General features: G+C 45.1%; 1 protein-coding gene across 2 annotated transcripts; it reads right to left on the bottom strand.

The window, feature by feature from the left end:
* Nucleotides 1–14,936: 14,936 nt before the first annotated feature.
* Nucleotides 14,937–18,866, bottom strand: LOC119300561 (guanylate kinase 1-like). Of its 2 annotated transcripts, XM_037577487.1 has the most exons (11): nt 18,583–18,866; nt 18,159–18,206; nt 17,921–18,010; nt 17,339–17,415; nt 17,124–17,250; nt 16,268–16,630; nt 16,073–16,194; nt 15,813–15,948; nt 15,657–15,702; nt 15,467–15,575; nt 14,937–15,380 (listed from the first exon to the last, which is right to left on the bottom strand). In XM_037577487.1, exons 2-11 carry the CDS (start codon nt 18,159–18,161, stop codon nt 15,272–15,274), a joined length of 1,182 nt encoding a protein of 393 aa, XP_037433384.1. In that variant the 5' UTR covers nt 18,162–18,206; nt 18,583–18,866; the 3' UTR covers nt 14,937–15,271. The 2 variants fall into 2 exon arrangements, with proteins under 2 accessions (XP_037433384.1, XP_037433385.1); XM_037577488.1 differs by lacking the exons at nt 18,159–18,206; nt 18,583–18,866 and adding an exon at nt 18,429–18,527.
* Between the last annotated feature and the right edge of the window lie 1,949 nt (nt 18,867–20,815).

Genomic DNA, 20,815 nt, shown 5'->3' with positions numbered 1-20,815 from the left:
TTCACAAATCTAATCTGTTGACGCGTTCTGACAGCACAATGTTATGTCATGGCTCGGTCATTATTCGAACCGTTTTTCTCAACCAGCGTTGCGCATATTGCGAGGCGGTTTTTCTATCACGTCTTGTCAAAACAGAGATCGTGTCCCCCTTATTACGGGATTCTCATCAATACGGACGTGGGTAACCCAACAGTGCCTGTTGGTATGACTCCTAGATTTTAGGCAAGTCCAACACGGCCACGAGGAGGACGGTTGATATTCATCCTCTTTATAAAGAGGATGAGACTTTTTTTCTTTTTTCCCTCTCATGCTCAATCAAATCCTTCCCCCGCCTCGAGTTCTAATACCCAAAGCTCAGGTCAGGCGCTTCAGACCTTCAACTATGTCCGGATCCAACCTTCAAGGTCGATGGATGCCTTCCTCTGTCACAGAGGAGGACATCAAGAAGCTGAGAGAGGCCAGATATCTGACTGCCAAAATTTCACATAGGCTGCCTGCCCGAGGGTAGGTCATCCCTACTCCCGAACCCACAGAGAGTGTCGTGTTCATCTCCCACTTCCTCCGAGGACTAGGCCTCGCTCTGGATCCCTTTGTTAGGGGTCTTATGTTCTATTATGGGCTGGATTTCCATGATCTGGCCCCGGATTCCCTTCTTCACATCTCGTCATTTATTGTCGTATGCGAGGCCTTCCTCCACATTACCCCTCACTTCGGCATGTGGCTCAAGACCTTCGATGTGAAGCCGAAGATGATCGAGGGGCGGCACACAAAGTGCGGAGGTGCTTTAATAAGCAAAATTGCTGATGCTCCATGGCCAGAGGGTTCCTTCCCAGAGGTGTCCAGGTTGTGGCAGCGGGAGTGGTTTTACATCACAGCTCCCCGAAGTGCCAAGTGGGTAGCCGCCCCCACCTTTCGCTCGGGCCACCCATCGCAACTGATGTCATGGATCAGCAGGGGCTGAGCTGGGGTCCAGCAAAGGATGTGCCAATATTGTAGAGCCGTATCCGAGATCTCTTCGAGAGAGATTTCAGTCTGGTTATGGTAATGCAAGTTATGCTAGTTCGTCAAATCCAGCCTTGCAAACGTCGGCCCCTCCGTATGTGGGAATTCAACCCAGAAGGACCGCGAGCTATTCAGCTTTTCCTCGGCATGACGCTCAAAGAGATGTACAAATCGTTCTTCGGACCCCAAATAGAGTGTCCGGACACCATCGAGGATGTGGGTTTGAGCTGCAACCGCCCTGCTACCCAAGTAAGTAATCCCATGGTCGAACACACTGTCTTTTTATTTATCATGACATCATTCTAAAAAGTTGCACTTTGACCAGGACTGGATAACAAAGGCAAAGATGATCAGGTGTCCGGCCCCCCTTCCTGAAGGCTTGGACAATCTGGTACTGGACAAAATGCTCGAGCCGGTGTCTTATCAAGTGCCCTCAAAGGAAGATGAAGGGGGGAATAAAGAGGCCGACGGCGGGCCTCACTCGCTACTCATCCCAACCGAGGGGATGGGCGCCTCCGCGAGGGAGGATAACTAGGGGAAGAATCTGACATTCTCTCTCCCCGGGGAAAGAAGAGGACTACCTTTGAAGATCCAGAATCTAAGGTTTCCAAACGGGAGAAGAAATCTTCTCCAGAGGGTCCTGCCTCGGAGGGTATTCTTGCTGCACAATGTCCGCGCGGGGATCAGCCCTCTACCGAGCTGTAAGTAAAAAAGTACTTAAGAGTGAAAATATCCTACCTTACTTCCGAAGACAATAACCGATGCTTATAAATTGTAGTCCGGATCGTAGGCCTTCTCGACAGAGTTTGTCTTCGGGGGATCTTCTTCCGGAGATGATGGAGAGCGAAACGCCTCCCCCTGACACCCCGCCTTATGAGGCGGGCGACCTTGAAGTGTCGTCGCAGAGGGTATCTCCGGATCCGCCAAGGCCAGAGGATAACCCTTTGGCTACTCGGAATCCCCAATATCCGGCTCCTAAGGAGAGCGGCAGCAAGAGTCCGAAACCGTACAGTGTGGGGTCGGACGCACTGAAGGATCTTCTGGGGCAAGTGGCCATCTCAGAAGCCCATCGTACGCTGATGGGTACGGTAATTGAAAGGATTTCATCCGCTGAAAATGGATTGCACGAAGCCTTTATGAGTCTGCTGAAAGGCTTTGAGGTACATGAAATAGTGTATATTTTTGATAGTACCGCACACGTTAGGTGTGCCCTATGCAGATAGTAGCCCCTGAGACTCTGGTTGTCGTCGAGAACGGTGGCAACCCGAGGATCATATTCCCAGGTAATAACCCGACTGCCTTTATGTGCAGGCGGCTGAGGCTCCGATGGCTAGCCGAACTGATGGGTTTACCGAGCTAAAGCGGCAACTTGATGCGGCCGATGCCGATATCGTGCTTGTCAACCAGCGGCTTGACGAGGCACAGGGTAAGTGATTTCTCCGGTGATCGTAACATAATAAGAGGAGCATGATGCCAGTATCTTTAATATGTTGTGACTGCAGACGGAGCTGCCACCGTGGAGACCCTTCGGGCGGAGCTTGCCCGAGCCAAGGAACAAGCAAGGAGTAGCAATGTGGCCGCTCTAAAGGCGGCCGAAGAGTTGAGGGCCGAACAGGCCGCGCATTGCGAGAGCAAGGAAAGAATGCCCAAAATGGATGTAGAGTTAAAAGATGCCGCTGACCGTTACTAGCTTCTTGAAGAAGAAACCCGAGCGAGGGCGACGGACCTGGAGAAGGCCCTGGTAGCTACCAAGGAAGCCCGCTCCAAAATTAGAGCGGCGAAGGAGGAGCTGCATCAAGCTGCAGATATTGTGTCTGGGAAGCCCTTCTTGTTGCGGACTAAATTCGGAGATCCGAAGTATGCTCCTCTTGACCGACTATGGAGTTCTGCGGACGCCTACGTGGATTTGGCTACAAGTGCTGCTGATGCGGCCAAGTACTTTAAGGATCAGAAAGATCACGAAGTGGAAAAGCTGTTCTGGTCACAGTTTCATGCTCCAGTCCGTCCGCTACTGTTGAATGAGGGAATGGCCGAGTGGGACGAGCTTCATAGGTTGTCCGGACTTGCCATGAGGTCCATTGTGGATCATCTGTGGCCGAGAGGGCCAAGGCTGAATAGCTATTTTAGTTTAGTGCAACAATTCCTTGGTGATGTGTCGCGCATCGATGCTATGAAGAGATCGGCGTGCATAGAGGGTGCGCGGATGGCCTTTGCCCGTGTCAAGACATACTGGGCGGAGATGGAGGCCACCACTGTTGTGACACAGGGTTCGGCCATAGGCCGAGTGGCTGCCGAGCACTACTTTGAAGAAGTTCTTGAAGGCGCTCGTTCGATAGAGGCTCAGTGCTCGAAGAATATTATGTTCTAGTGACATGTATCTCCATTGTAAAAACAATGTTTTACTGAGTTATCAAGGTTGTATTTATACTTCTGCACGAAAGTACTATGATGCCTCCTGTGCGGCCGTTTATGTATATATGTATATAACCTGAAAGTTTGCAGTCGTCGGCTTCCGCCCCCACGCATAAAATGCGGGGGTGTTCGCAGAAAACGTGAATCCACACTTGATCCAATGTCTTGGTCCATTAAGGAGGTGGTAGCGCAGCGAACGAGGCAATCGGACTATATTGCTTTAACACTTTCACTTAGCCATAGGAGTTTGACGGTGGGGCTACTATATAGCCACTGGTACTTCTGCGCTTGTCTGAATACGGGGCGCGTACGTACATGACCGGGAAATGGCCCTTCATTAATGCGGAGGAATCCCGAAGATTCCGCTGAGTCATCGAGTGGTTGACCAGTCTCTCGCTATATCATGACAGTCAGTTTTCGGCTTTCTCTATTGAGGTGCTCATCCGGATGAACCAGGGCACAATCGCAGTAGTTCTCCCAGTGCTACCTTAGTTGATATAACGCAACGCAAGGTACCAAAACGTGGGAGCCGGGCAAACCCAACATTTGACCAAAGACATGATTCGGAGCTGATGCATATAGGGCCAAACTCGCGACGCCGAACACTCCTAAGGTGTTCGGTCTTTATAACATATACCGGGCTAAACAATGCCCTTAATAATGAACCCCATGTGTCCAGGTACATGCAAAATCCTGACGTGGCCATATGCCAAGAATGTCAGCATCCTTCTCGGTTGTGTGGAGTATCCGGAGGATGTGAGCAACAAGAGACAGTAAAAAAGGTTTACACAGGGTCTTAATCTAAAAAGAAACCTTTGGGCAGGTCCCTGCTGCACGTCTGCCCCTGTGTCTCCATAGTGTCGTGTCCTGGATGGGTGTAGCACGGTTGTCATCTATAAAAGGAAAGAACTTAGGTGAAAGTTGTCGTGCCAAAAAAAGGAATTGGTTATTATCAATGAACTATCAAAATTCAAGAGAAGTCAAGTTGAGTCGGGCTGGCCCTGAGTACACGCGGGAAGCCCCTGGTATTGTCTATGAGGGTTTGACCATCAAACCAATCTCATGTATATGTGGTGGAGCGCCGGACTCGTCGAACCATGTCTGTGGCCTTGACGACCTATCCTTTTTTCTGGTTGGTGAGGCCGTCTAGTTCGCGGCTGTTAAAGCCGCCGCATCCTCTTCCGTACTTAAAAACGTTCGGTATTTCCGCTAACTGTGATGATGCCACGTGGACCGGGCATCTTAAGCTTGAGAAAAGCATAATGCAGTATTGCATTAAGACGGGCAAAAGCCGTTCTTCCGAGTAGTGCTTGATAACCACTTCGGAATGGAGCAACGTGGAAAGTTAACCTTTCGCTTCGGAAGTTATCGGGAGAACCGAATACAACCTCTAGCACTAGAGAGCCCGTACAGCGGGCCTCTTGGCCTGGTATTACTCCCTTGAAGGTAGTATTACTGTGGCTTATTTGTGTCGGATCTATCCCCATTTTGCGGACTATGTCCTGATATATCAGATTTAGATCACTGCCGCCGTCCATGAGGACTTGTGTGAAATGGTACCCGTTTATTATTGGGTCTAACACCAAGGCTTCCAGTCCTTCGTGTGGGATACTTGTCGCGTGATCCCTACGATCAAAAGTGATCAGGCAGGCCAACCAGGGGTTGAACCTAGGGGTGACGGGCTCTATGGCACGTGTGTCTCGGAGTGCATGCTTGCTTCTCCTCTTCGTCACATGGATCACGTTTACCGTTTTAACCTCTGGTGGAAACTTTTTCTGTCCTCCAGTGCTTTGCTGGCGAGGTTCATCCTCGTCTTCGCTTGGTGTCTCTTCCCATTTGTGTTCGGTGTTTAGCTTACCGACCTGCTTGAAGACCCAACATTCTTTGTGGGTGTGATTTGCAGGTTTGTCGGGGGTGCCGTGAATCTGACAGAGCTTGTCAAGAATCTTGCTTAGGCCGGATGGTCCTTCTCTGGTGCCTTTGAAAGGCTTTTTCCGCTGACCGGGTTGAGAGCCCCTAAATCTGGCGTTTACCGATGTATTATCTGGGCTACCTTCTTTATTTCGATGCTTATTTTTGTTGCGTCGTGGTTTTCCATTGCCATCCCTGACTTCGGATGTGCTTGGGTCGCTGGTGCTGCTACGGGCCAACCAGCTGTCTTCGCCCGCGCAAAAGCGGGTCATGAGGCTTGTTAGGGCTGCCATTGTTCTCGGTTTTTCTTGGCCGAGATTTCTGGAGATCCATTCGTCTCGGACACTGTGTTTAAAAGCTGCTAAGGCTTCGGCGTCCGGACAGTCGACGATTTGGTTCTTCTTGGTGAGGAACCTGTTCCAAAGCTTTCGGGCAGACTCTCCGGACTGTTGGATTATATGACTTAAATCGTCTGCATCCGGAGGTCGGACATAAGTCCCTTGAAAATTAGCCCGAAAAGCGTCCTCGAGCTCCTCCCAACTTCCAATTGAGTTTTCGGGGAGGCTTTTCAGCTAGTGCCAAGCTGGCCCTTTAAGCCTGAGGGGCAAGTATTTAATGACATGGAGATTGTCTCCGCGAGCCATATGAATATGGAGGATAAAGTCCTTGATCCAGACTCCAGGGTCTGTGGTCCCGTCGTACGCCTCTATGTTCACTGGTTCGAATTCTTCTGGGAATTCGTGATCCAGCACCTCATTGGTGGAACATAGGGGGTGTGCGGCACCCCTGTATTGGGATATGCCATGGTGTTCAGATGATTGTAGTATTCGCTTTTGATTTTGTGTCGGAGCGCGCTTCCTAGATCCATAGATGGATCTGGTCGCGCCGGATTTTTGGCGCAAGTTCTCACGTAGATCGTGTGTTGACTTATGTGCAACTTTGTTAGCCGCTCTATCGCGGTCACAAGGTGGTGGATCCGGCCGGTTGGTCGTATCATTTTTTGGTTGTGTGGGCTCTAAGGCCTCATCGTCGAATTCAGGTAATAGTTTGCGCTTTGGATAGCTATTTGTGTGGTAACTTCTACCATACTTTGTTTCGTTGTCGAGCACTTTGTTCCACCTGCTGTTGAGTGTATCTTGTGCGGCCTTAAGCCTTTGCTTCTGCTTCTTCAGGCTCCTCGCTGTGGCCATAAGCCTTTTGCGGAGGTTCTCTTGCTCCAAGTGTGTTTCTGGGATGATGTGTGCATATTCGTCCTGACTGTTTTCCTCCCCGGACGGGGTTTGATGAGGTTTATCCTTGGCGGCGTCGTGTTCGGACGCCGGATCCGCACTGTGTTCGCCATTTGCATCTTGATCGTGCTCTGCCAGCATGGCGGCGCAGTCGTCGTTTCTTCTAGAGTCGACTGGACTGCTATTTCCTCTTGCGCTGTTATCGCTGTTTTTGCTATGGCGGGACTTAGAGCGGCGCCACTGACGTCGGCACTTGGGTTTCTTGAAGGGGGCATCCTCCGATGTCTCTTCGCCATTGCCCTCTTTGGGTGTATCCACCATGTATATGTCATGTGATGAAATGGTTGTCCGGCGCCCTATGGGCGCTGGTTCCTGTTCATCTCCTGCATCTTCATTCATGCCGTCGATCTCTTCTGAGTTGAAGTTAAGCATGTCGGTTAAGTCGTCGACAGTGGCTACCAAGTGGGTGGTGGATGGGCAGCGAATTTCTTCGTTGTCCGCATTCTAGCCGAACATAGTTCGGCCAAGGTTCTCCTGAAAGGGAGAGAGACCTTAATGAATTTAGCACATCGCCGAAAGGCGAGTGCTGAAAGATATCCGTGGAGGTGAACTCCATGATCGGCGCCCAGTCGGGTTCGACGGGCACGGATATAAGCGGCTCAGAGTCCGTGGCCGCGGGTGAATCCAGTGGTTTGGCAACACGGCTCTCGTAAGGGGTGAAGTCAGCGTCTGGCTCTATCGTCGCTGAGAGCGCGGCCTCCGTGGCGGGGTCTATCCCTCCGCTCTCGGATGGTGCTATTTGCTCTGGATTAACAGCCGGAGTAGTTACAGATGCGATCTCCCGAATACTATCCGGCGGCAGAGTTATGTCATGCTCGTCGTGACTGTGCGGCGCACCTGACATGGGCTCGAATCCGTCGAAGATCAAGTCTCCGCGGATATCGACCGTGTAGTTCAAGTTTCTGAATCTGACCTGATGGCCAGGGGCATAGCTCTCAATCTGCTCCAGATGGCCAAGCGAATTGGCCCGCAGTGCGAAGCCGCCGAATACAAAGATCTGTCTGGGAAGGAAAACCTCACCCTGGACCGCATCATTACCGATGATCGAAGGAGTCCTCAAACCTTATGGCGACGGCACAGTGGAACTCTCAATGAAAGCACCAATGTCGGTTTCAAAACCGGCGGATCTCGGGTAGAGGCTCCCGAACTATGCGTCTAAGGCGGATGGTAACAGGAGGCAGGGGACACGATGTTTACCTAGGTTCGGGCCCTCTTGATGGAGGTAATACCCTACGTCCTGCTTGATTGTTCTTGATGATATGAGTATTACAAGAGTTGATCTACCACGAGATCGTAGAGGCTAAACCCTAGAAGCTAGCCTATGGTATGATTGTATGTTGTCCTATGGACTAAAACCCTCTGGTTTATATAGACACCGGAGGGGGCTAGGGTTACACAGAGTCGGTTACAAGGGAGGAGATATACATATCCGTATTTCCTAGCTTGCCTTCCACGCCAAATAGAGTCCCATTCGGACACGGGACGGAGTCTTCAATCTTGTATCTTCATAGTCCAACAGTCCGGCCAAAGGATATGGTCCGGCTGTCCGGAGACCCCCTAATCTAGGACTCCCTCACAACCCATTAAGCAACACCTCATCCCCTTTTAATAGTATTGGCTTTTCCTATGGACTCAATGTGATCTTGGATCACTAAAATTAAAATGTAGAGTCTTGAGCTTTAGAGCTTGAGCCAATCTTTTGTCCTTAGCATTTTGAGGGGTACACATTTCTAATCCATGCCATGCCAATCACTGAGCTTTCCTGAAATATTTATCTTGAGATATCATTAGTTCAATGAGCTATATGTTGTTAGGAATTACCACAAACACCCAGGGATAGTTGCACTTTCAACACTGTCTACCCCCAAGAGGAAGATCTGACGGGATTTTACTTGGGGTCAAGTGCGGGACACTAGAAGTGGTGAATGTTGTGCTTGGTGAGTTTGCCGTCAAATTCAAGGTGCGCTCAGAATTTGATGGGTTTCGATGGGTGCTAGTTGCCATATATGGAGCCGCACAACCGGAACTCAAGTCGGATTTCCTAGCCGACCTTGTGTGGGTTTGCGGGGATGAGAGGCTACCTATCTTGGTTGGAGGTGATTTTAACATCATTAGAAGGAGAGAAGAAAAATAATAATGATAACTTTGATGGCAAATGGTCGTTCGTGCTTAATACCATTATCGAAATTATGGACGTGAGGGAGATAGACCTCACAGGCAGACAGTTCACTTGGGCGAACACATTGTAGAATCCAACCTATGAGAAGTTGGATCGAGTTCTCACCAGTATTGAGTGGGAACAGAAGTTTCCTTTGGTGACGGTGCAAGCTTTATGGAGAGGAATTTTTGACCACACTCCTTTGTTTGTTGACTCTGGGGAGGTGACCCATGTGGGAAACAAGAATGTCTTCTCTTTCGAACTAGCATGGTTTGAGAGAGAGTGTTTCATTGATCTAATAGCTCGGGAATGGGCTAAGGTCACAGGAGGGATGTCGAATATTGAGCGATGGCAAAATAAGATTAGGCATTTGCGGCAGTTTCTGATGGGATGAGCTAAAAATGAAAGCGGGATTTATAAGGTGGAAAAAGATAGGCTTATCCACCTTACAAATTAACTTGATCTAAAGGCCGAATCCATCTTACTAGATGCGGACGAACGGGCATTTAAGACGGAAGCTGAGCAGAAATTACATGCGCTTCTCAGAGAAGAAGAGATGAAATGGGCACCTAGAGCTAATGTGCGGCAGGTCGTCCAAGGGGACGACAACACTCGGTTTTTTTTCATTTGATTGCAAATGAAAAACACGGAAAGAAGAAAATTTTCCAGCTTAAGCAGGATGAGGATATAATTGTAGGACATGAGAACCTAAATTTGTACATCTCTAACTACTATAAACAACCTTTTGGTGCTCCTGAAGACAATTTGTATCTCTCGGCGAACAAATGGTGGGGATATTCCTCGGCCTAGGACATACGAGAATGGGATTTTATCCGCACCATTCTCGGAGAATGAGGTGTCTGAGACCATATCATGGATGAATAATAATAAGGCACTAGGCATGGATGGTTTCCGAGCAGAATTTTATAAGAAATGTTAGCATGTCATTAAGGATGACCTCGTAACAATGTTCCATGACTTGTTTAATGGTCAACTGCAACTATTACACCTAAACTTTGGAATAATAACGTTGTTACCAAAGAAGAAGGGGGCGGTTCGTATTAAGCAGTTCAGACCGATATGTTTGCTCAATGTGAGCTTTAACTTTTTTGCTAAAGTTGGTACAAACCTTATGACGCGGATTGCACATAATGTGGTGCAACCAACTCAGACGACCTTTATGTCGAGCAGAAACATACTAGAGAGTGTGGTTGTCCAATATGAAACACTACATGAAATCCACTCCAAGAAACTAGATTGAGTGGTCTTCAAGCTGGATTTTGAAAAAACGTACAATAAGGTTAAATGGACATTCCTCCAACAAGCCTTATGTATGAAGGGATTCGATGATTCCTGGAGGAAGCGGATTGATTCATTTGTAAAAAAAGGCAGCATCAGGATAAAGTGAATGATGACATAGATCATTACTTCCAAACGCAAAAGGGTCTAAGACCGGGGGACCCGATGTCTCCTATCTTGTTCTAGTGGCAGATATGTTAGCAATTCGCATAGGTAGAGCTAAAGAGGACGACCAAGTAGGAGGACTAGTGCCACATATTGCGGATGGTGGGGTGTCCATACTACAATACGCTGACGACACTATAATTTTCATGGAACATGATCTGGCAAAGGCCGGAAATATGAAGCTCGTGCTATGCCTTTTTGAACAAGGGATTAAAGATTAATTTTAACAAAAGTGAATTGTTTTGTTTTGGGAAAGCCAAAGATAAACAAGATGCTTATAGAAAATTGCTCGGATGTGAGCTGGGTACCCTACCGTTTAGTTATCTAGGCATACGAATTCACCATGGCAAGCTTTTTAACAAGGAGTGGAAGCGTATTGAACATCGATTTGAAAAAACTAAGCTGCTGGAAGGATAAGCTTATGTCTTATGGTGGTCGGTTGGTACTGATAAACTCGGTGCTCACGAGTATGCCGATGTTCCTTTTGTCTTTCTTTGAAGTACCCGTAGGGGTATGAAAAAGGTTAGATTTCTACCGATCATGATTTTTTTTGGCAATGCGGTGAAATAAGGAGAAAGTACAGGCTTACTAAGTGGGATATCATTTGTAGATTGAAGAACCACGGTGGACTCAAGTTTGAGAATTTAGAGATAAAGAATAGATGTCTGCTCAGTAAATGGCTATACAGGCTTTCTACTGAGACCGAAGGCACGTGGGTGCAAATTTTGCATAATAAGTACCTACAATAAATCTAAGACCTTGGCCCAGGTCACCGTTAAATCCAATGATTCACCTTTCTGGAAGTGGTTAAGGAGAACGAAAGCAGCCTTCTTCCATAGGACTAAATTCATCATTGGAAACAGTAATTCGACTAGATTCTGGGAGGATACTTGGTTAGGGGGACGTCTTTAGCCACACAATATCCAGGTCAGTTTGGATGCCTAGCTTGGACATCTGCGTGAAGTATGTCTGGAGTCTGTTTGGTTGCTACCTTGATTTTCTCCCACACGACAAACATGCCCGGGTTGCTCCCTGGTCCAGGCACGAGGCACCAAGCCCAGGCAACCAAAAACGGACGCCTGAGAACCAGGCAACTTCTTTCCTCTTGTTAATCTTGTACTTCTTTACTTTAATTACATATGTTCCACAATACTTTTTTATTGGACTATGTGCCATTGCAACCTAAAGCATAGTACCAGCTTTCTCAGGCCTAGACAACAAGCAAACACCACATACGCACCGTGCCTGGCCAGGCAGAAATAATTGCATTTCCAGGCTACATCTAGGCATTAATTTTTGTCTGGTATGGAACCCAGGGCACCATCCAAACTGACCTGGTCCTTCTCTGTATAATATTGTACAACGTAAGGAGGCTTATGTTGCTACAGTGTTACAGTCTACTCAAAACTCTCAATTCCGGAGATCTTTAGTAGGAGACCGATGGGCCGCATGGCTACATCTAGTGTGCGGGTTGATGGACATTCACCTCTCTGATAAGCCAGATACTATTCACTAGAGACTATCTGTGAACGAGATCTTCTTAGTGAAATCTATGTATGTAGACTTAATTGACTTTGGTCCAATTCCGAAATCGATACATATTTGGAAGATTAAAGTGCCTTTAAGAATCAATGTCTTCATGTGGTTTGTTCACAAGGAGGTGATTCTGACCAAGGATAACTTGGCAAAGCGCAGTTGGGAGGGTAGTCCACGATGTTACTTTTGTGATCAAGATGAAACTATTAAACACCTCTTTCTCGATTGTCTGCCTGCCAAACTATTGTGGCGTTCAATTCATATGGCCTTTAATATCACCTCTCCAAATAGTATTCACACGTTATTTGGGACGTGGCTAAATGGAGTAGAGTCAAATACTGCAAGGCATATTTGGATAGGAGTATGTGCATTACTTTGGGCTATATGAAAATGCAGAAATGATATGGTTTTTAACAGAAAAAATCATATAAATCTTTTGCGGGTTATCTACAGGGCCACTACTTGGATCCATACGTGGTTGTTATTCACTCCTGCGGAAGCCAGTGAGCCTTTGGTTATTGGGTCTACCCGGTGGGAGATGGTAGCTCGAGATATCTACAACCGGTTTGGATGCGGTCCAATAATAGGCTAGGTGTTTAGTCATCTCGTCCTATTTTTGCTGATTGTGGCAAGTTTTACCCTTTTTTTAACCTTTTTAGCTCCGAGCGAGCTTGAACTGGACTGCAGACCTTTCAGATACTTTGCTTAATAATATGGTTGTATACATCATTCTGATGTAGAGGTCAGGAGTGATCCTCCATTTCAAAAAAAAAATTGGGCCTCATTTGTCATAACGGTTCAGTTTAACGGAGTTAACCTGTAAGCCACACCAGCTTGACGAGTGGGCCACATATGCCATAATCGCGCTTAAATTTAACCAACACAATCATTAGTGCAACATGGTAGTATTTTGAAACAGCAAACCAAAGTTGTGGTAGTATATTAGAATTTTTTAAAAAGTTGTGGTTTTCTAAAACCCTAGCCTAAATTGTGGTAATTTTATGCTATTTACTTCCTTACCAGTGCCAATTCATAGGGTCCTTCACCAACCTGCAGTTTGATAAATTATGTCCGGCAAATGTTGAGCCCAAGTGTCGCTTTTTTATGTGGTTGTGGCTGAGAGGCAGGATCCTCACCAACAAAAATCTGAAAACTAGAGGCATCCCACACAGCGACCAATGCAACCAGCACGATGAAATCCCTTTCCACTTAATCCTCCAATGCCCATATGTTCGCACTCTCGAATGCAACTTCACTTGCCTCCCACGCTCGAATGCAACTTCTATCAACCACTGGTGGAACGACATGGCTTTCAACTTAGAGCCTGTTCGGCAGCTCTCCGGCTCCGCGGCTCCGCTTCTGAAGCGGCCGGAGCGGAGCGTCCCATAGTGTATTTTATGGGAGTAGCGAAAATGGCGCTCCGTCCGCTCTTGTATTTGACGGAGTTGGATGTTCCCGAACAGGGCCTTAAGCAAGAAGGCTAAATCTGCGGCAATCTACACTGCTTGGAACACGTGGAAGGAACGGAATCGACGAGTCTTTGATCACAAGGCCCTTCATGAATTTGCTGTTTTGCAGCTCATCAAGCAAGATATTCTTCAGCCCGCTCTCTCTAATTATTGGCTTTCTGATGTTGAAAACAATTCTGAACCCATTCATTTTCATTCTGGTGCGGGACACCTTTTTTTTTAGACAATGGTGCGGGACACCTAAACCCCAGCATTGTAATGCTTTATTTATTCCCTCTTAATATATAGGCATTGCAGTTCCTCAAATCAGAAAAAAATAATGTAGTTGACTTGACCATATTTTCACGGTAAACGATCAAAGGTGGCGCAATACGACTGCTACATTGAATCTCGAGAGAACTTTCTCCAATACGGCTGCTACATTTATTTATTCCTAGAATGTATACTCACTCCGGTCTTTTTTAGTTCGCATATAAAATTTGACTGAAGTCAAGCATCGTAAAGTTTGACCAACTTTATAAGAAAAAGTATCAATATTCATAATCTGAAATCAATATCAATAGATGTGCCATTGAATTAAAGTTTCATATTGTATAACTTTAGCATGACAGATGTTAATATTTTTTCATATAAATACGGTCAAACTTTGTGAAGTTTGACTTCAGAGAATTCTAATATGCAGAGTAAAAAGAACCTGAGGGAGTAACTAGTTGCACAGCTCACTGGTTACATAAGCTTTCGGCAATGTACTCCTAGTGTCATAAACTCATAATCTATGGGGAGTTGATATGCTAGCATCTGTCATTTTCCAGGAACACGCACCTGGCCTCCGTTGGATCCACATGCCATGTACATGCTCTTCCTCCCTCCTGTCCTGTGCGTTGAGTTGAGGTGGGCAGCGACGTCTTCAGATTTTAGCTCGACACAGCAGCCTCTGCTTTTTGCGACGACTTGTGTGTGGCCTGTATATATCTGTGACCTGTTTGCAGAGTACAAGTGCTCTTTTAGGGGATTGGTTCAAAAGCAAATGGATTTATCGTTCCATCTGCTGTGTTTGTACTCCCTCTGTAAAGAAAAAACAAAATATAAAACCGTTTAGATCACTGCTAAACGCTCTTATATTTTCTTACAAAGAGAGTATTTTGGAGAATGATATCATTATGTTTTAAAAGCATGCGCTATTTACTAATATACTCCCTCCATTTGTGTTAACTTCGCATATTAGCTTTGTCTTGGGTCAAACTTCTAAACTTTGGCCAAATTTATAGGGAAAAACGTTAACATCCACAATGCCAAATCGATACCAACAAAATCATCATTCAATATATTTTCATACCATATATATTTTTTGTGAAAGTTTAGATTGTAAGAAAACTTGATCTAAGTTTACAAAGTTAGGTCAAAGTTCATATGTGAAATAAATAAAAACGGAGGGAGTAGATGTGTAGAACAGGGTCACAGTATTTTCATACCATAGATATTTTTTGTGAAAGTTTAGATTGTAAGAAAACTTGATCTAAGTTTACCAAGTTTGACCTAGGTCAAAGTTCATATGTGAAATAAATAAAAACGGAGGGAGTACATGTGTAGAACAGGGTCACAATTTCCACAAAGGCAAGTTCTGAAACTCCTCATGATAACCAAGACAGGTTCTGAATATTAGGATTTAAAGAAACAGGAATGCATTTGCAGCAATTGGACTAACATTATAACATCACCTGATTTCTTCATTCTCGCAGACAAACAAAACATGGTTCAGATAGGCCCTCGACATATGTTCCACTGAACAAATATAAGGTACACAAACCCTCAACAATAAGAGGTACAATCCCTCTGGCATGACTTCACCTCTTTCTGGTACAAAGAACAAACAAAGCGCCTCTCCGGCAAACAAATGATAAATGGAAATAAATCCCACTTATGTTTTCCTTTCTCTAACTAATATGTTTCTGAAGCTGTTATATCTCACTAATTGATCCAAAATCCATCAGTTAACACTTCTGCGACATCGTTTGTAAGAATGTTTTGGGTTATCTAATGCCCTTCAGACCATTGTCAATTGAGTTAATTGAGTGTATCTTAAGACCTCTTGTTCGTCCAGGAGCACCACCTGTGAGAGAGGATAAGTCGACCGCCAGCCTGTTCAAAAATTCGAACATGCACGAGTAAGAATCATATCATTAGTTAACACCAACGCAATACATAGAAGGGGCAAGGTGACTTACAAGCTTGCAGCTCCTTTTACTACTTCGCCAGTTTCAGATTGCAAAAAAACTTCTGACTCTGTTTTGGACAGGATAGAATAACATGCAGTTGCTTTCCCATCCTCGATGACTGAAGCACAGATTTAACATTAAAATTTGACGCAATGAAGCATTAATAATAATTGGAAATAGGAAGTTTCATGTAACTTACAACAACCATCTGAATCTTTGTGGTCATCATCCAGTGAAAGCAACTTCTGCAGGTTGCAATAATAATTTAATACAAAGAAAAGGGCGCGATGACAGTGCCTTGCATTCAAAAAACCAGGCAAGGAAAGCTTATGTAACCAGTGAGCTGTGTAACTACCTTCAAATTCTCATAGCATGATTCAAGGTTATCATTCACCAAAAGATGATCAAAAAGACCTGGTGAATTGGACTGGTCAAGCTCAGCACGAGCATTCCTTAGACGCTTTTGGATTTGTTCCTCTGTTTCTGTGCCCCTGTATAACCAATTGACCAGAGTGTCAATGAAGCATATCTTCACCTTATAATGTTGTAACTGAATTATCAAACAAAGAAAGCTTAAGGCTATCAATGCATAAATACTATAATCTACAAATATACCGTGCCCGAAGGCGCTTCTCTAGTTCCTCGAATGACGGAGGGCATACAAAGATGAATTTTGCTTCAAGAGAAGAAGCCCTCACAGATCGTGCTCCTTGGACATCAATGTCGAGAATGCACCTCTTCAATGAAAAGCAATGGAAAGATGAATAACTCACCTTTCAGAAACTAGTATAGAAGTGGAAGTGATTTTACCTTCCCCTCGTCAGTAACAGATTCAACTGCTTCAATACTCGTCCCATAGAGATTTCCATGAACATGAGCAAATTCAAGGAATTCCCCCTCACTTATGTCTTGTTCCATCTTGCTTCTTCCAGCAAAATGGTAGTGGACACCATCTATTTCCTTCACCCTTGGAGACCTTGTAGTGTGGCTAACAGAGAACCCAAATTTCAATGGGTACTCTTTCATCAATTTTGCTATCAGCGTCCCTTTACCAACACCAGATGGCCCACTAATCACAACTGGTTTTTGGGCAACGCCAAGTACTCCCTTGCTCCAGGAAACAACTTCTGAACCCTTGATTTTCCGCTGTTGTTTAACAAAGGGGGTATCTATCTGAGATGTAAAGAAAAAGAGGGTGAGCTCAGACAGGTCAATTAGTAAAAATGAAAATTAATAATCATGAAATATTGTCACGCAAAAATATACAGTGTCTACTATACCCTGTGCTACACCCACACACACACACACCCACACCCACACACACACACACACAGAAAGAGAGATCTACATTTACTGAACAATAGATGAGCTAAGACACGATACCAGTTACCATCATGCCACTAATACAGTTCTGGCTTGCCAGTAAGACGAAGTACATCATTACAAAACAAACAACACTGCATCGTGAGATAGCACAAACCAAAAAGACCACTTTTTCAGTTTGTAACTCTGAGTTTGTGTAGGCAACCAAAGATTATCAAGTTTACTTGAAGCTCACCAGGCCCACCATTAAAAAGGTGAACAAATCCTTCCTCTGTATTTTTGTAAAGTAAGAACACTAGACGGACCAAGAAGGATAGCTCTTTGTCAATCTAGGTAATGTTACCTCAAGGAACCAGATGGAATCATTCAAGGAAATGCCCTTCTCAACAACCAATATCTTCTCCTCATTTACAAGAATTGCTGAGTGCGACTTGGATGGAGGCTGTGCTCCAAGTACTGTCGGCACAATCCTGCCACAAAAGAAATAGTTGAATGACCATCCACTAAGAACCAAGAAAATTATAAAAATGGCAAGAACAAAAATGAGAAGTACTATACCAAGTCTGAGTTAGTTTGTCCAGAATTTTAATGCCAAAGGTTGACTTTGAGTCATCATCTGTTCTGCCAATTACATACTGCAAAAAAAAAAGTGTTGTTACAATCTAGCTTTATACTTTAGGGTGCTCCTTGGTATGATAAACATTGCAGCTACATGGGAAAAGATTATTTTACTGAAGATATGGGAAACAGTAGGTGTAAGTTGGTGCAGCCAGTGAGCCAGATAAGTACAGGAAGGTCATTCGGTACCATACATTATACCTACAGTAACTTTATAATTATTAATGAAACAAACAGCTCAGCTCTCCTTTTGATCTCAAAATAAAAAGGATGGCATATCTTGCTTGCTGTTCCAATTCTAGCGCAACACATTCTTGCAACATCTCTATCAAAACCAACATGATCTCGCCACAAAGATGCAAAACTGTTGCCAGCTTTCTAAGCTCAAATCTTGTTAATTTGCAAGCAACATAATAGAGGTGGTGACTTCAATAACTATGAACAAGAAATAGTGGCAGTCAAACATATCTAAAATCAAATTGAAAGCATATGTATATGAGTTGACTTATTCAAGGGACTCACTGTCTTATCGCCAACAACTATGGCATTCTGTTGGCAATCCTTGGACCCCAAGGTGATGCGGTCAACGCGAAACTCAGGAGCCTCTTCACCCTGTTTATCACATCAAACCAAAATTTGGACTCTGTTAGGCATGATACCTAATATAATCTCCGCCTAATCTTCCTTGACATGCTACCTAACTTACAACATCAAAAGAACAGAGAAAAAGGAGCGCACAAAAAGCTAGTGATGAACTCACCATAAAATAAGCCGTGATCGGGAGCAGATGCTACGAGCCTGGCGCGTCCTGTTCATAAAAGTGAGCATAGACAAATGATCAGGAAAAATATTTTAAACAGTAGATTGATTTACTCAGAGAATAAGACCCAGGTGGATGAATTCATCCCAACATCCACCGCCAAAAGAAGAAGCGAACCTTTCATTTGCTCTCACACATTTCAGGAATCGAGCTTTCCGCAACGAGGACGACAGGCTACGCGACCAAGCTACACTAATCACGCGCCATTACCATTCCAAGGCTAGATCCAACAAAACGCAGCCATAGGGGGTGCCGTCTTCCTAAGAACCAGGCACCAACCACCGTCGCGACCATTCCAGGAACAATCAAGGAAACCCTAAATCGAGCCGTGCAGGACCGAAAACCAGATACGCCGGGCACAAACCTGGCTTCCCCGACGAGATCCCGCGATCCCGGCGCCGCCCCGAGCTGGAGGCCGAGAAACGAAGGAACGCGGTAATGAATGTCGCCGCGGCGGCGGCTGGTGCGACGGGGCGGTCAGCGCGGAGGAAGGAGGGGGTCGAGGCGGCGGCGGCGCTGGGATGGGAGGAGGGGGGAGGGAGGGGAGGGATCAAACGGGGGCAGGAGCCCTCTCGGGTTGGAATTGGAATTTGGCAGGGAAGAAGCGACGGCGAGGCTGCGGCGTTTTTATACAACTTTTTCTCCTCCCCTTTTCGCTTTTCATTTCTCCCCTCTCTCTCTCTCCTTTATATCGATGGAACTGCATTATTTTGGTCGGATTCCGTGGATCTGGTCTTGTGTCTTGACCCGAACCCCTAGGCCTAGAGCATCGCTTCTTTCCCTGGCTAGTATAGTTTGGACCTTTTCTACGCCAGCCTAACCCTTTTTTGCCCTTTCTTCGCACGTTAGACCGACCTGAGGTCGATTCAATAAGGGGCAAAGGGAAAAGTAAAGTCTGAGGTCCATCTCAAGCATTGGAGAACCGTGGCTAGAGTTTTTTTTTTTTTTTTGAGGGGAAACCGTGGCTAGAGTTTGACGAATGACGCTAGAGAAGCTCCGTTCTTTCCGCGCCGTTCTTTTTGCAGTGTCATGTCCGCATATATTTCCTAATTATATATGTTTGGCACTGAGATGTTGATTATGTCATGGCCAAAAGATATATAGTGCTTGCTTGAATTGTTATCAAGTTTTGTCATATTCATATCTACTTCTATTTCTCCCTAGCATTGGTCAACCCATGTGTTTCGGAGTGCATCCGTCCTTGCCGCCTTATCCTTATTGTCTTTTGAATCTTTGCATTATATTCAGCATGCGAAAACCCTATGCACAATAGTTATTGTGCTTATAAGTTGGATCTGTTCGAGGCCAATGCTCATGTGGATTTGGTGTTCTTGGAGCGAGCGATGTGAAAGTTGGGCTTTGCTCACAGGTGGGTAAGCTGGATAATGACTTGTGTTACCTTGTTGTGATACTTCCTGAAATTTAATGTAGTCTGCTTGGATTTGAACGAACCAGCATGTGGTGTGAGAGCCTGGCTTAATAGGAATCATAGGCTACTCATATCAATAAGGAATTTCTTCTTTTTTGGGAGCCCATTCGAAAAGAACTCTAAAATTAAGCTTGTTTGGCTTGGGGCGATTTAAGAATGGATGACCAACTGGGAAGTTGCTCTCAGGCACGCACGAGTGAGGACAAAATGCACAGAAAAGACATAGGCTTTTGTACTCATGGATTGCGAACTTGATCCCCCTTTATCGGTCATGTTCTTATTTGTGGCTCATGGTTTGTTTGCATTGTTAGTAACAATATCCCCCATGTTTGCATTGTTTGAGCTTCAGGTATTTTCCTTTTTTTAGTAACAATATCTTTCATGTACTTGTAATAAGGAGGCATTTTAATATCACTGATCAAAGGAACATGAAGGCAAAGAGGTCTAAGTAATTCAACAAATTGGTTAAATGTCTTCATCTTTAGATTTCAATGTCCTATTAGGAAAAGGCATAGGCTTTTGTACTCATGGTTCCATTTCTCTACCATGTTTCCTAGCAACATAATCTCTTTTATCATATCTTTTATTCCTTGGAGGTGGGTCATCAAGTTCTACTTCAGGTTCTACCTCTACCTCCTTTTCAGGTTCATTATTATCATTAGGTGTAGCATCATTATCATCATCGTTATTATCATTATCCTGACTAGGTTCATGCTCTTCACGCTCCTGAGTTTTAGCATCAGAAATAGAAACATTATTAGGGTTCTCAGTAGGTTTTCTTCTATAAGGGGCAAAGGGAAAAGGAAAGTTTGAGGTCCATCTAAAGTATTGGAGAACCATTTTTATGGTGATATCATGTTGGTTTTGCATCATTTTTTAAACCAACGTGATATCGCCAGAAAGATGCAAAACGGTTGCTAGCTTTCTAATTACTCCAGTTTAACACGAGACGTCATTCTTTTTGCGCCATCTTTTCTGTATAGTGTTCGCGTATATTTACTAATTAGACATGTCTCGCACTAAGATAATGATTATGTCATGGCCAAAAACTTGTTATCAAGTTTTGTCGCGTTCATATCAACTTCTATTTTTCCCTAGTGTTGGGGATATAACCCCACGATCATTGGCGACTTAAAGAGCTGGGTTTCTGATGGGCCAAGATGAACAA

Source organism: Triticum dicoccoides, chromosome 5A (assembly GCF_002162155.2).
Source record: "Triticum dicoccoides isolate Atlit2015 ecotype Zavitan chromosome 5A, WEW_v2.0, whole genome shotgun sequence".
Lineage (NCBI taxonomy): Eukaryota > Viridiplantae > Streptophyta > Magnoliopsida > Poales > Poaceae > Triticum > Triticum dicoccoides.
The sequence above is the reverse complement of the archived record's forward strand: the minus strand, read 5'-3'. Positions and strand labels throughout refer to the sequence as shown.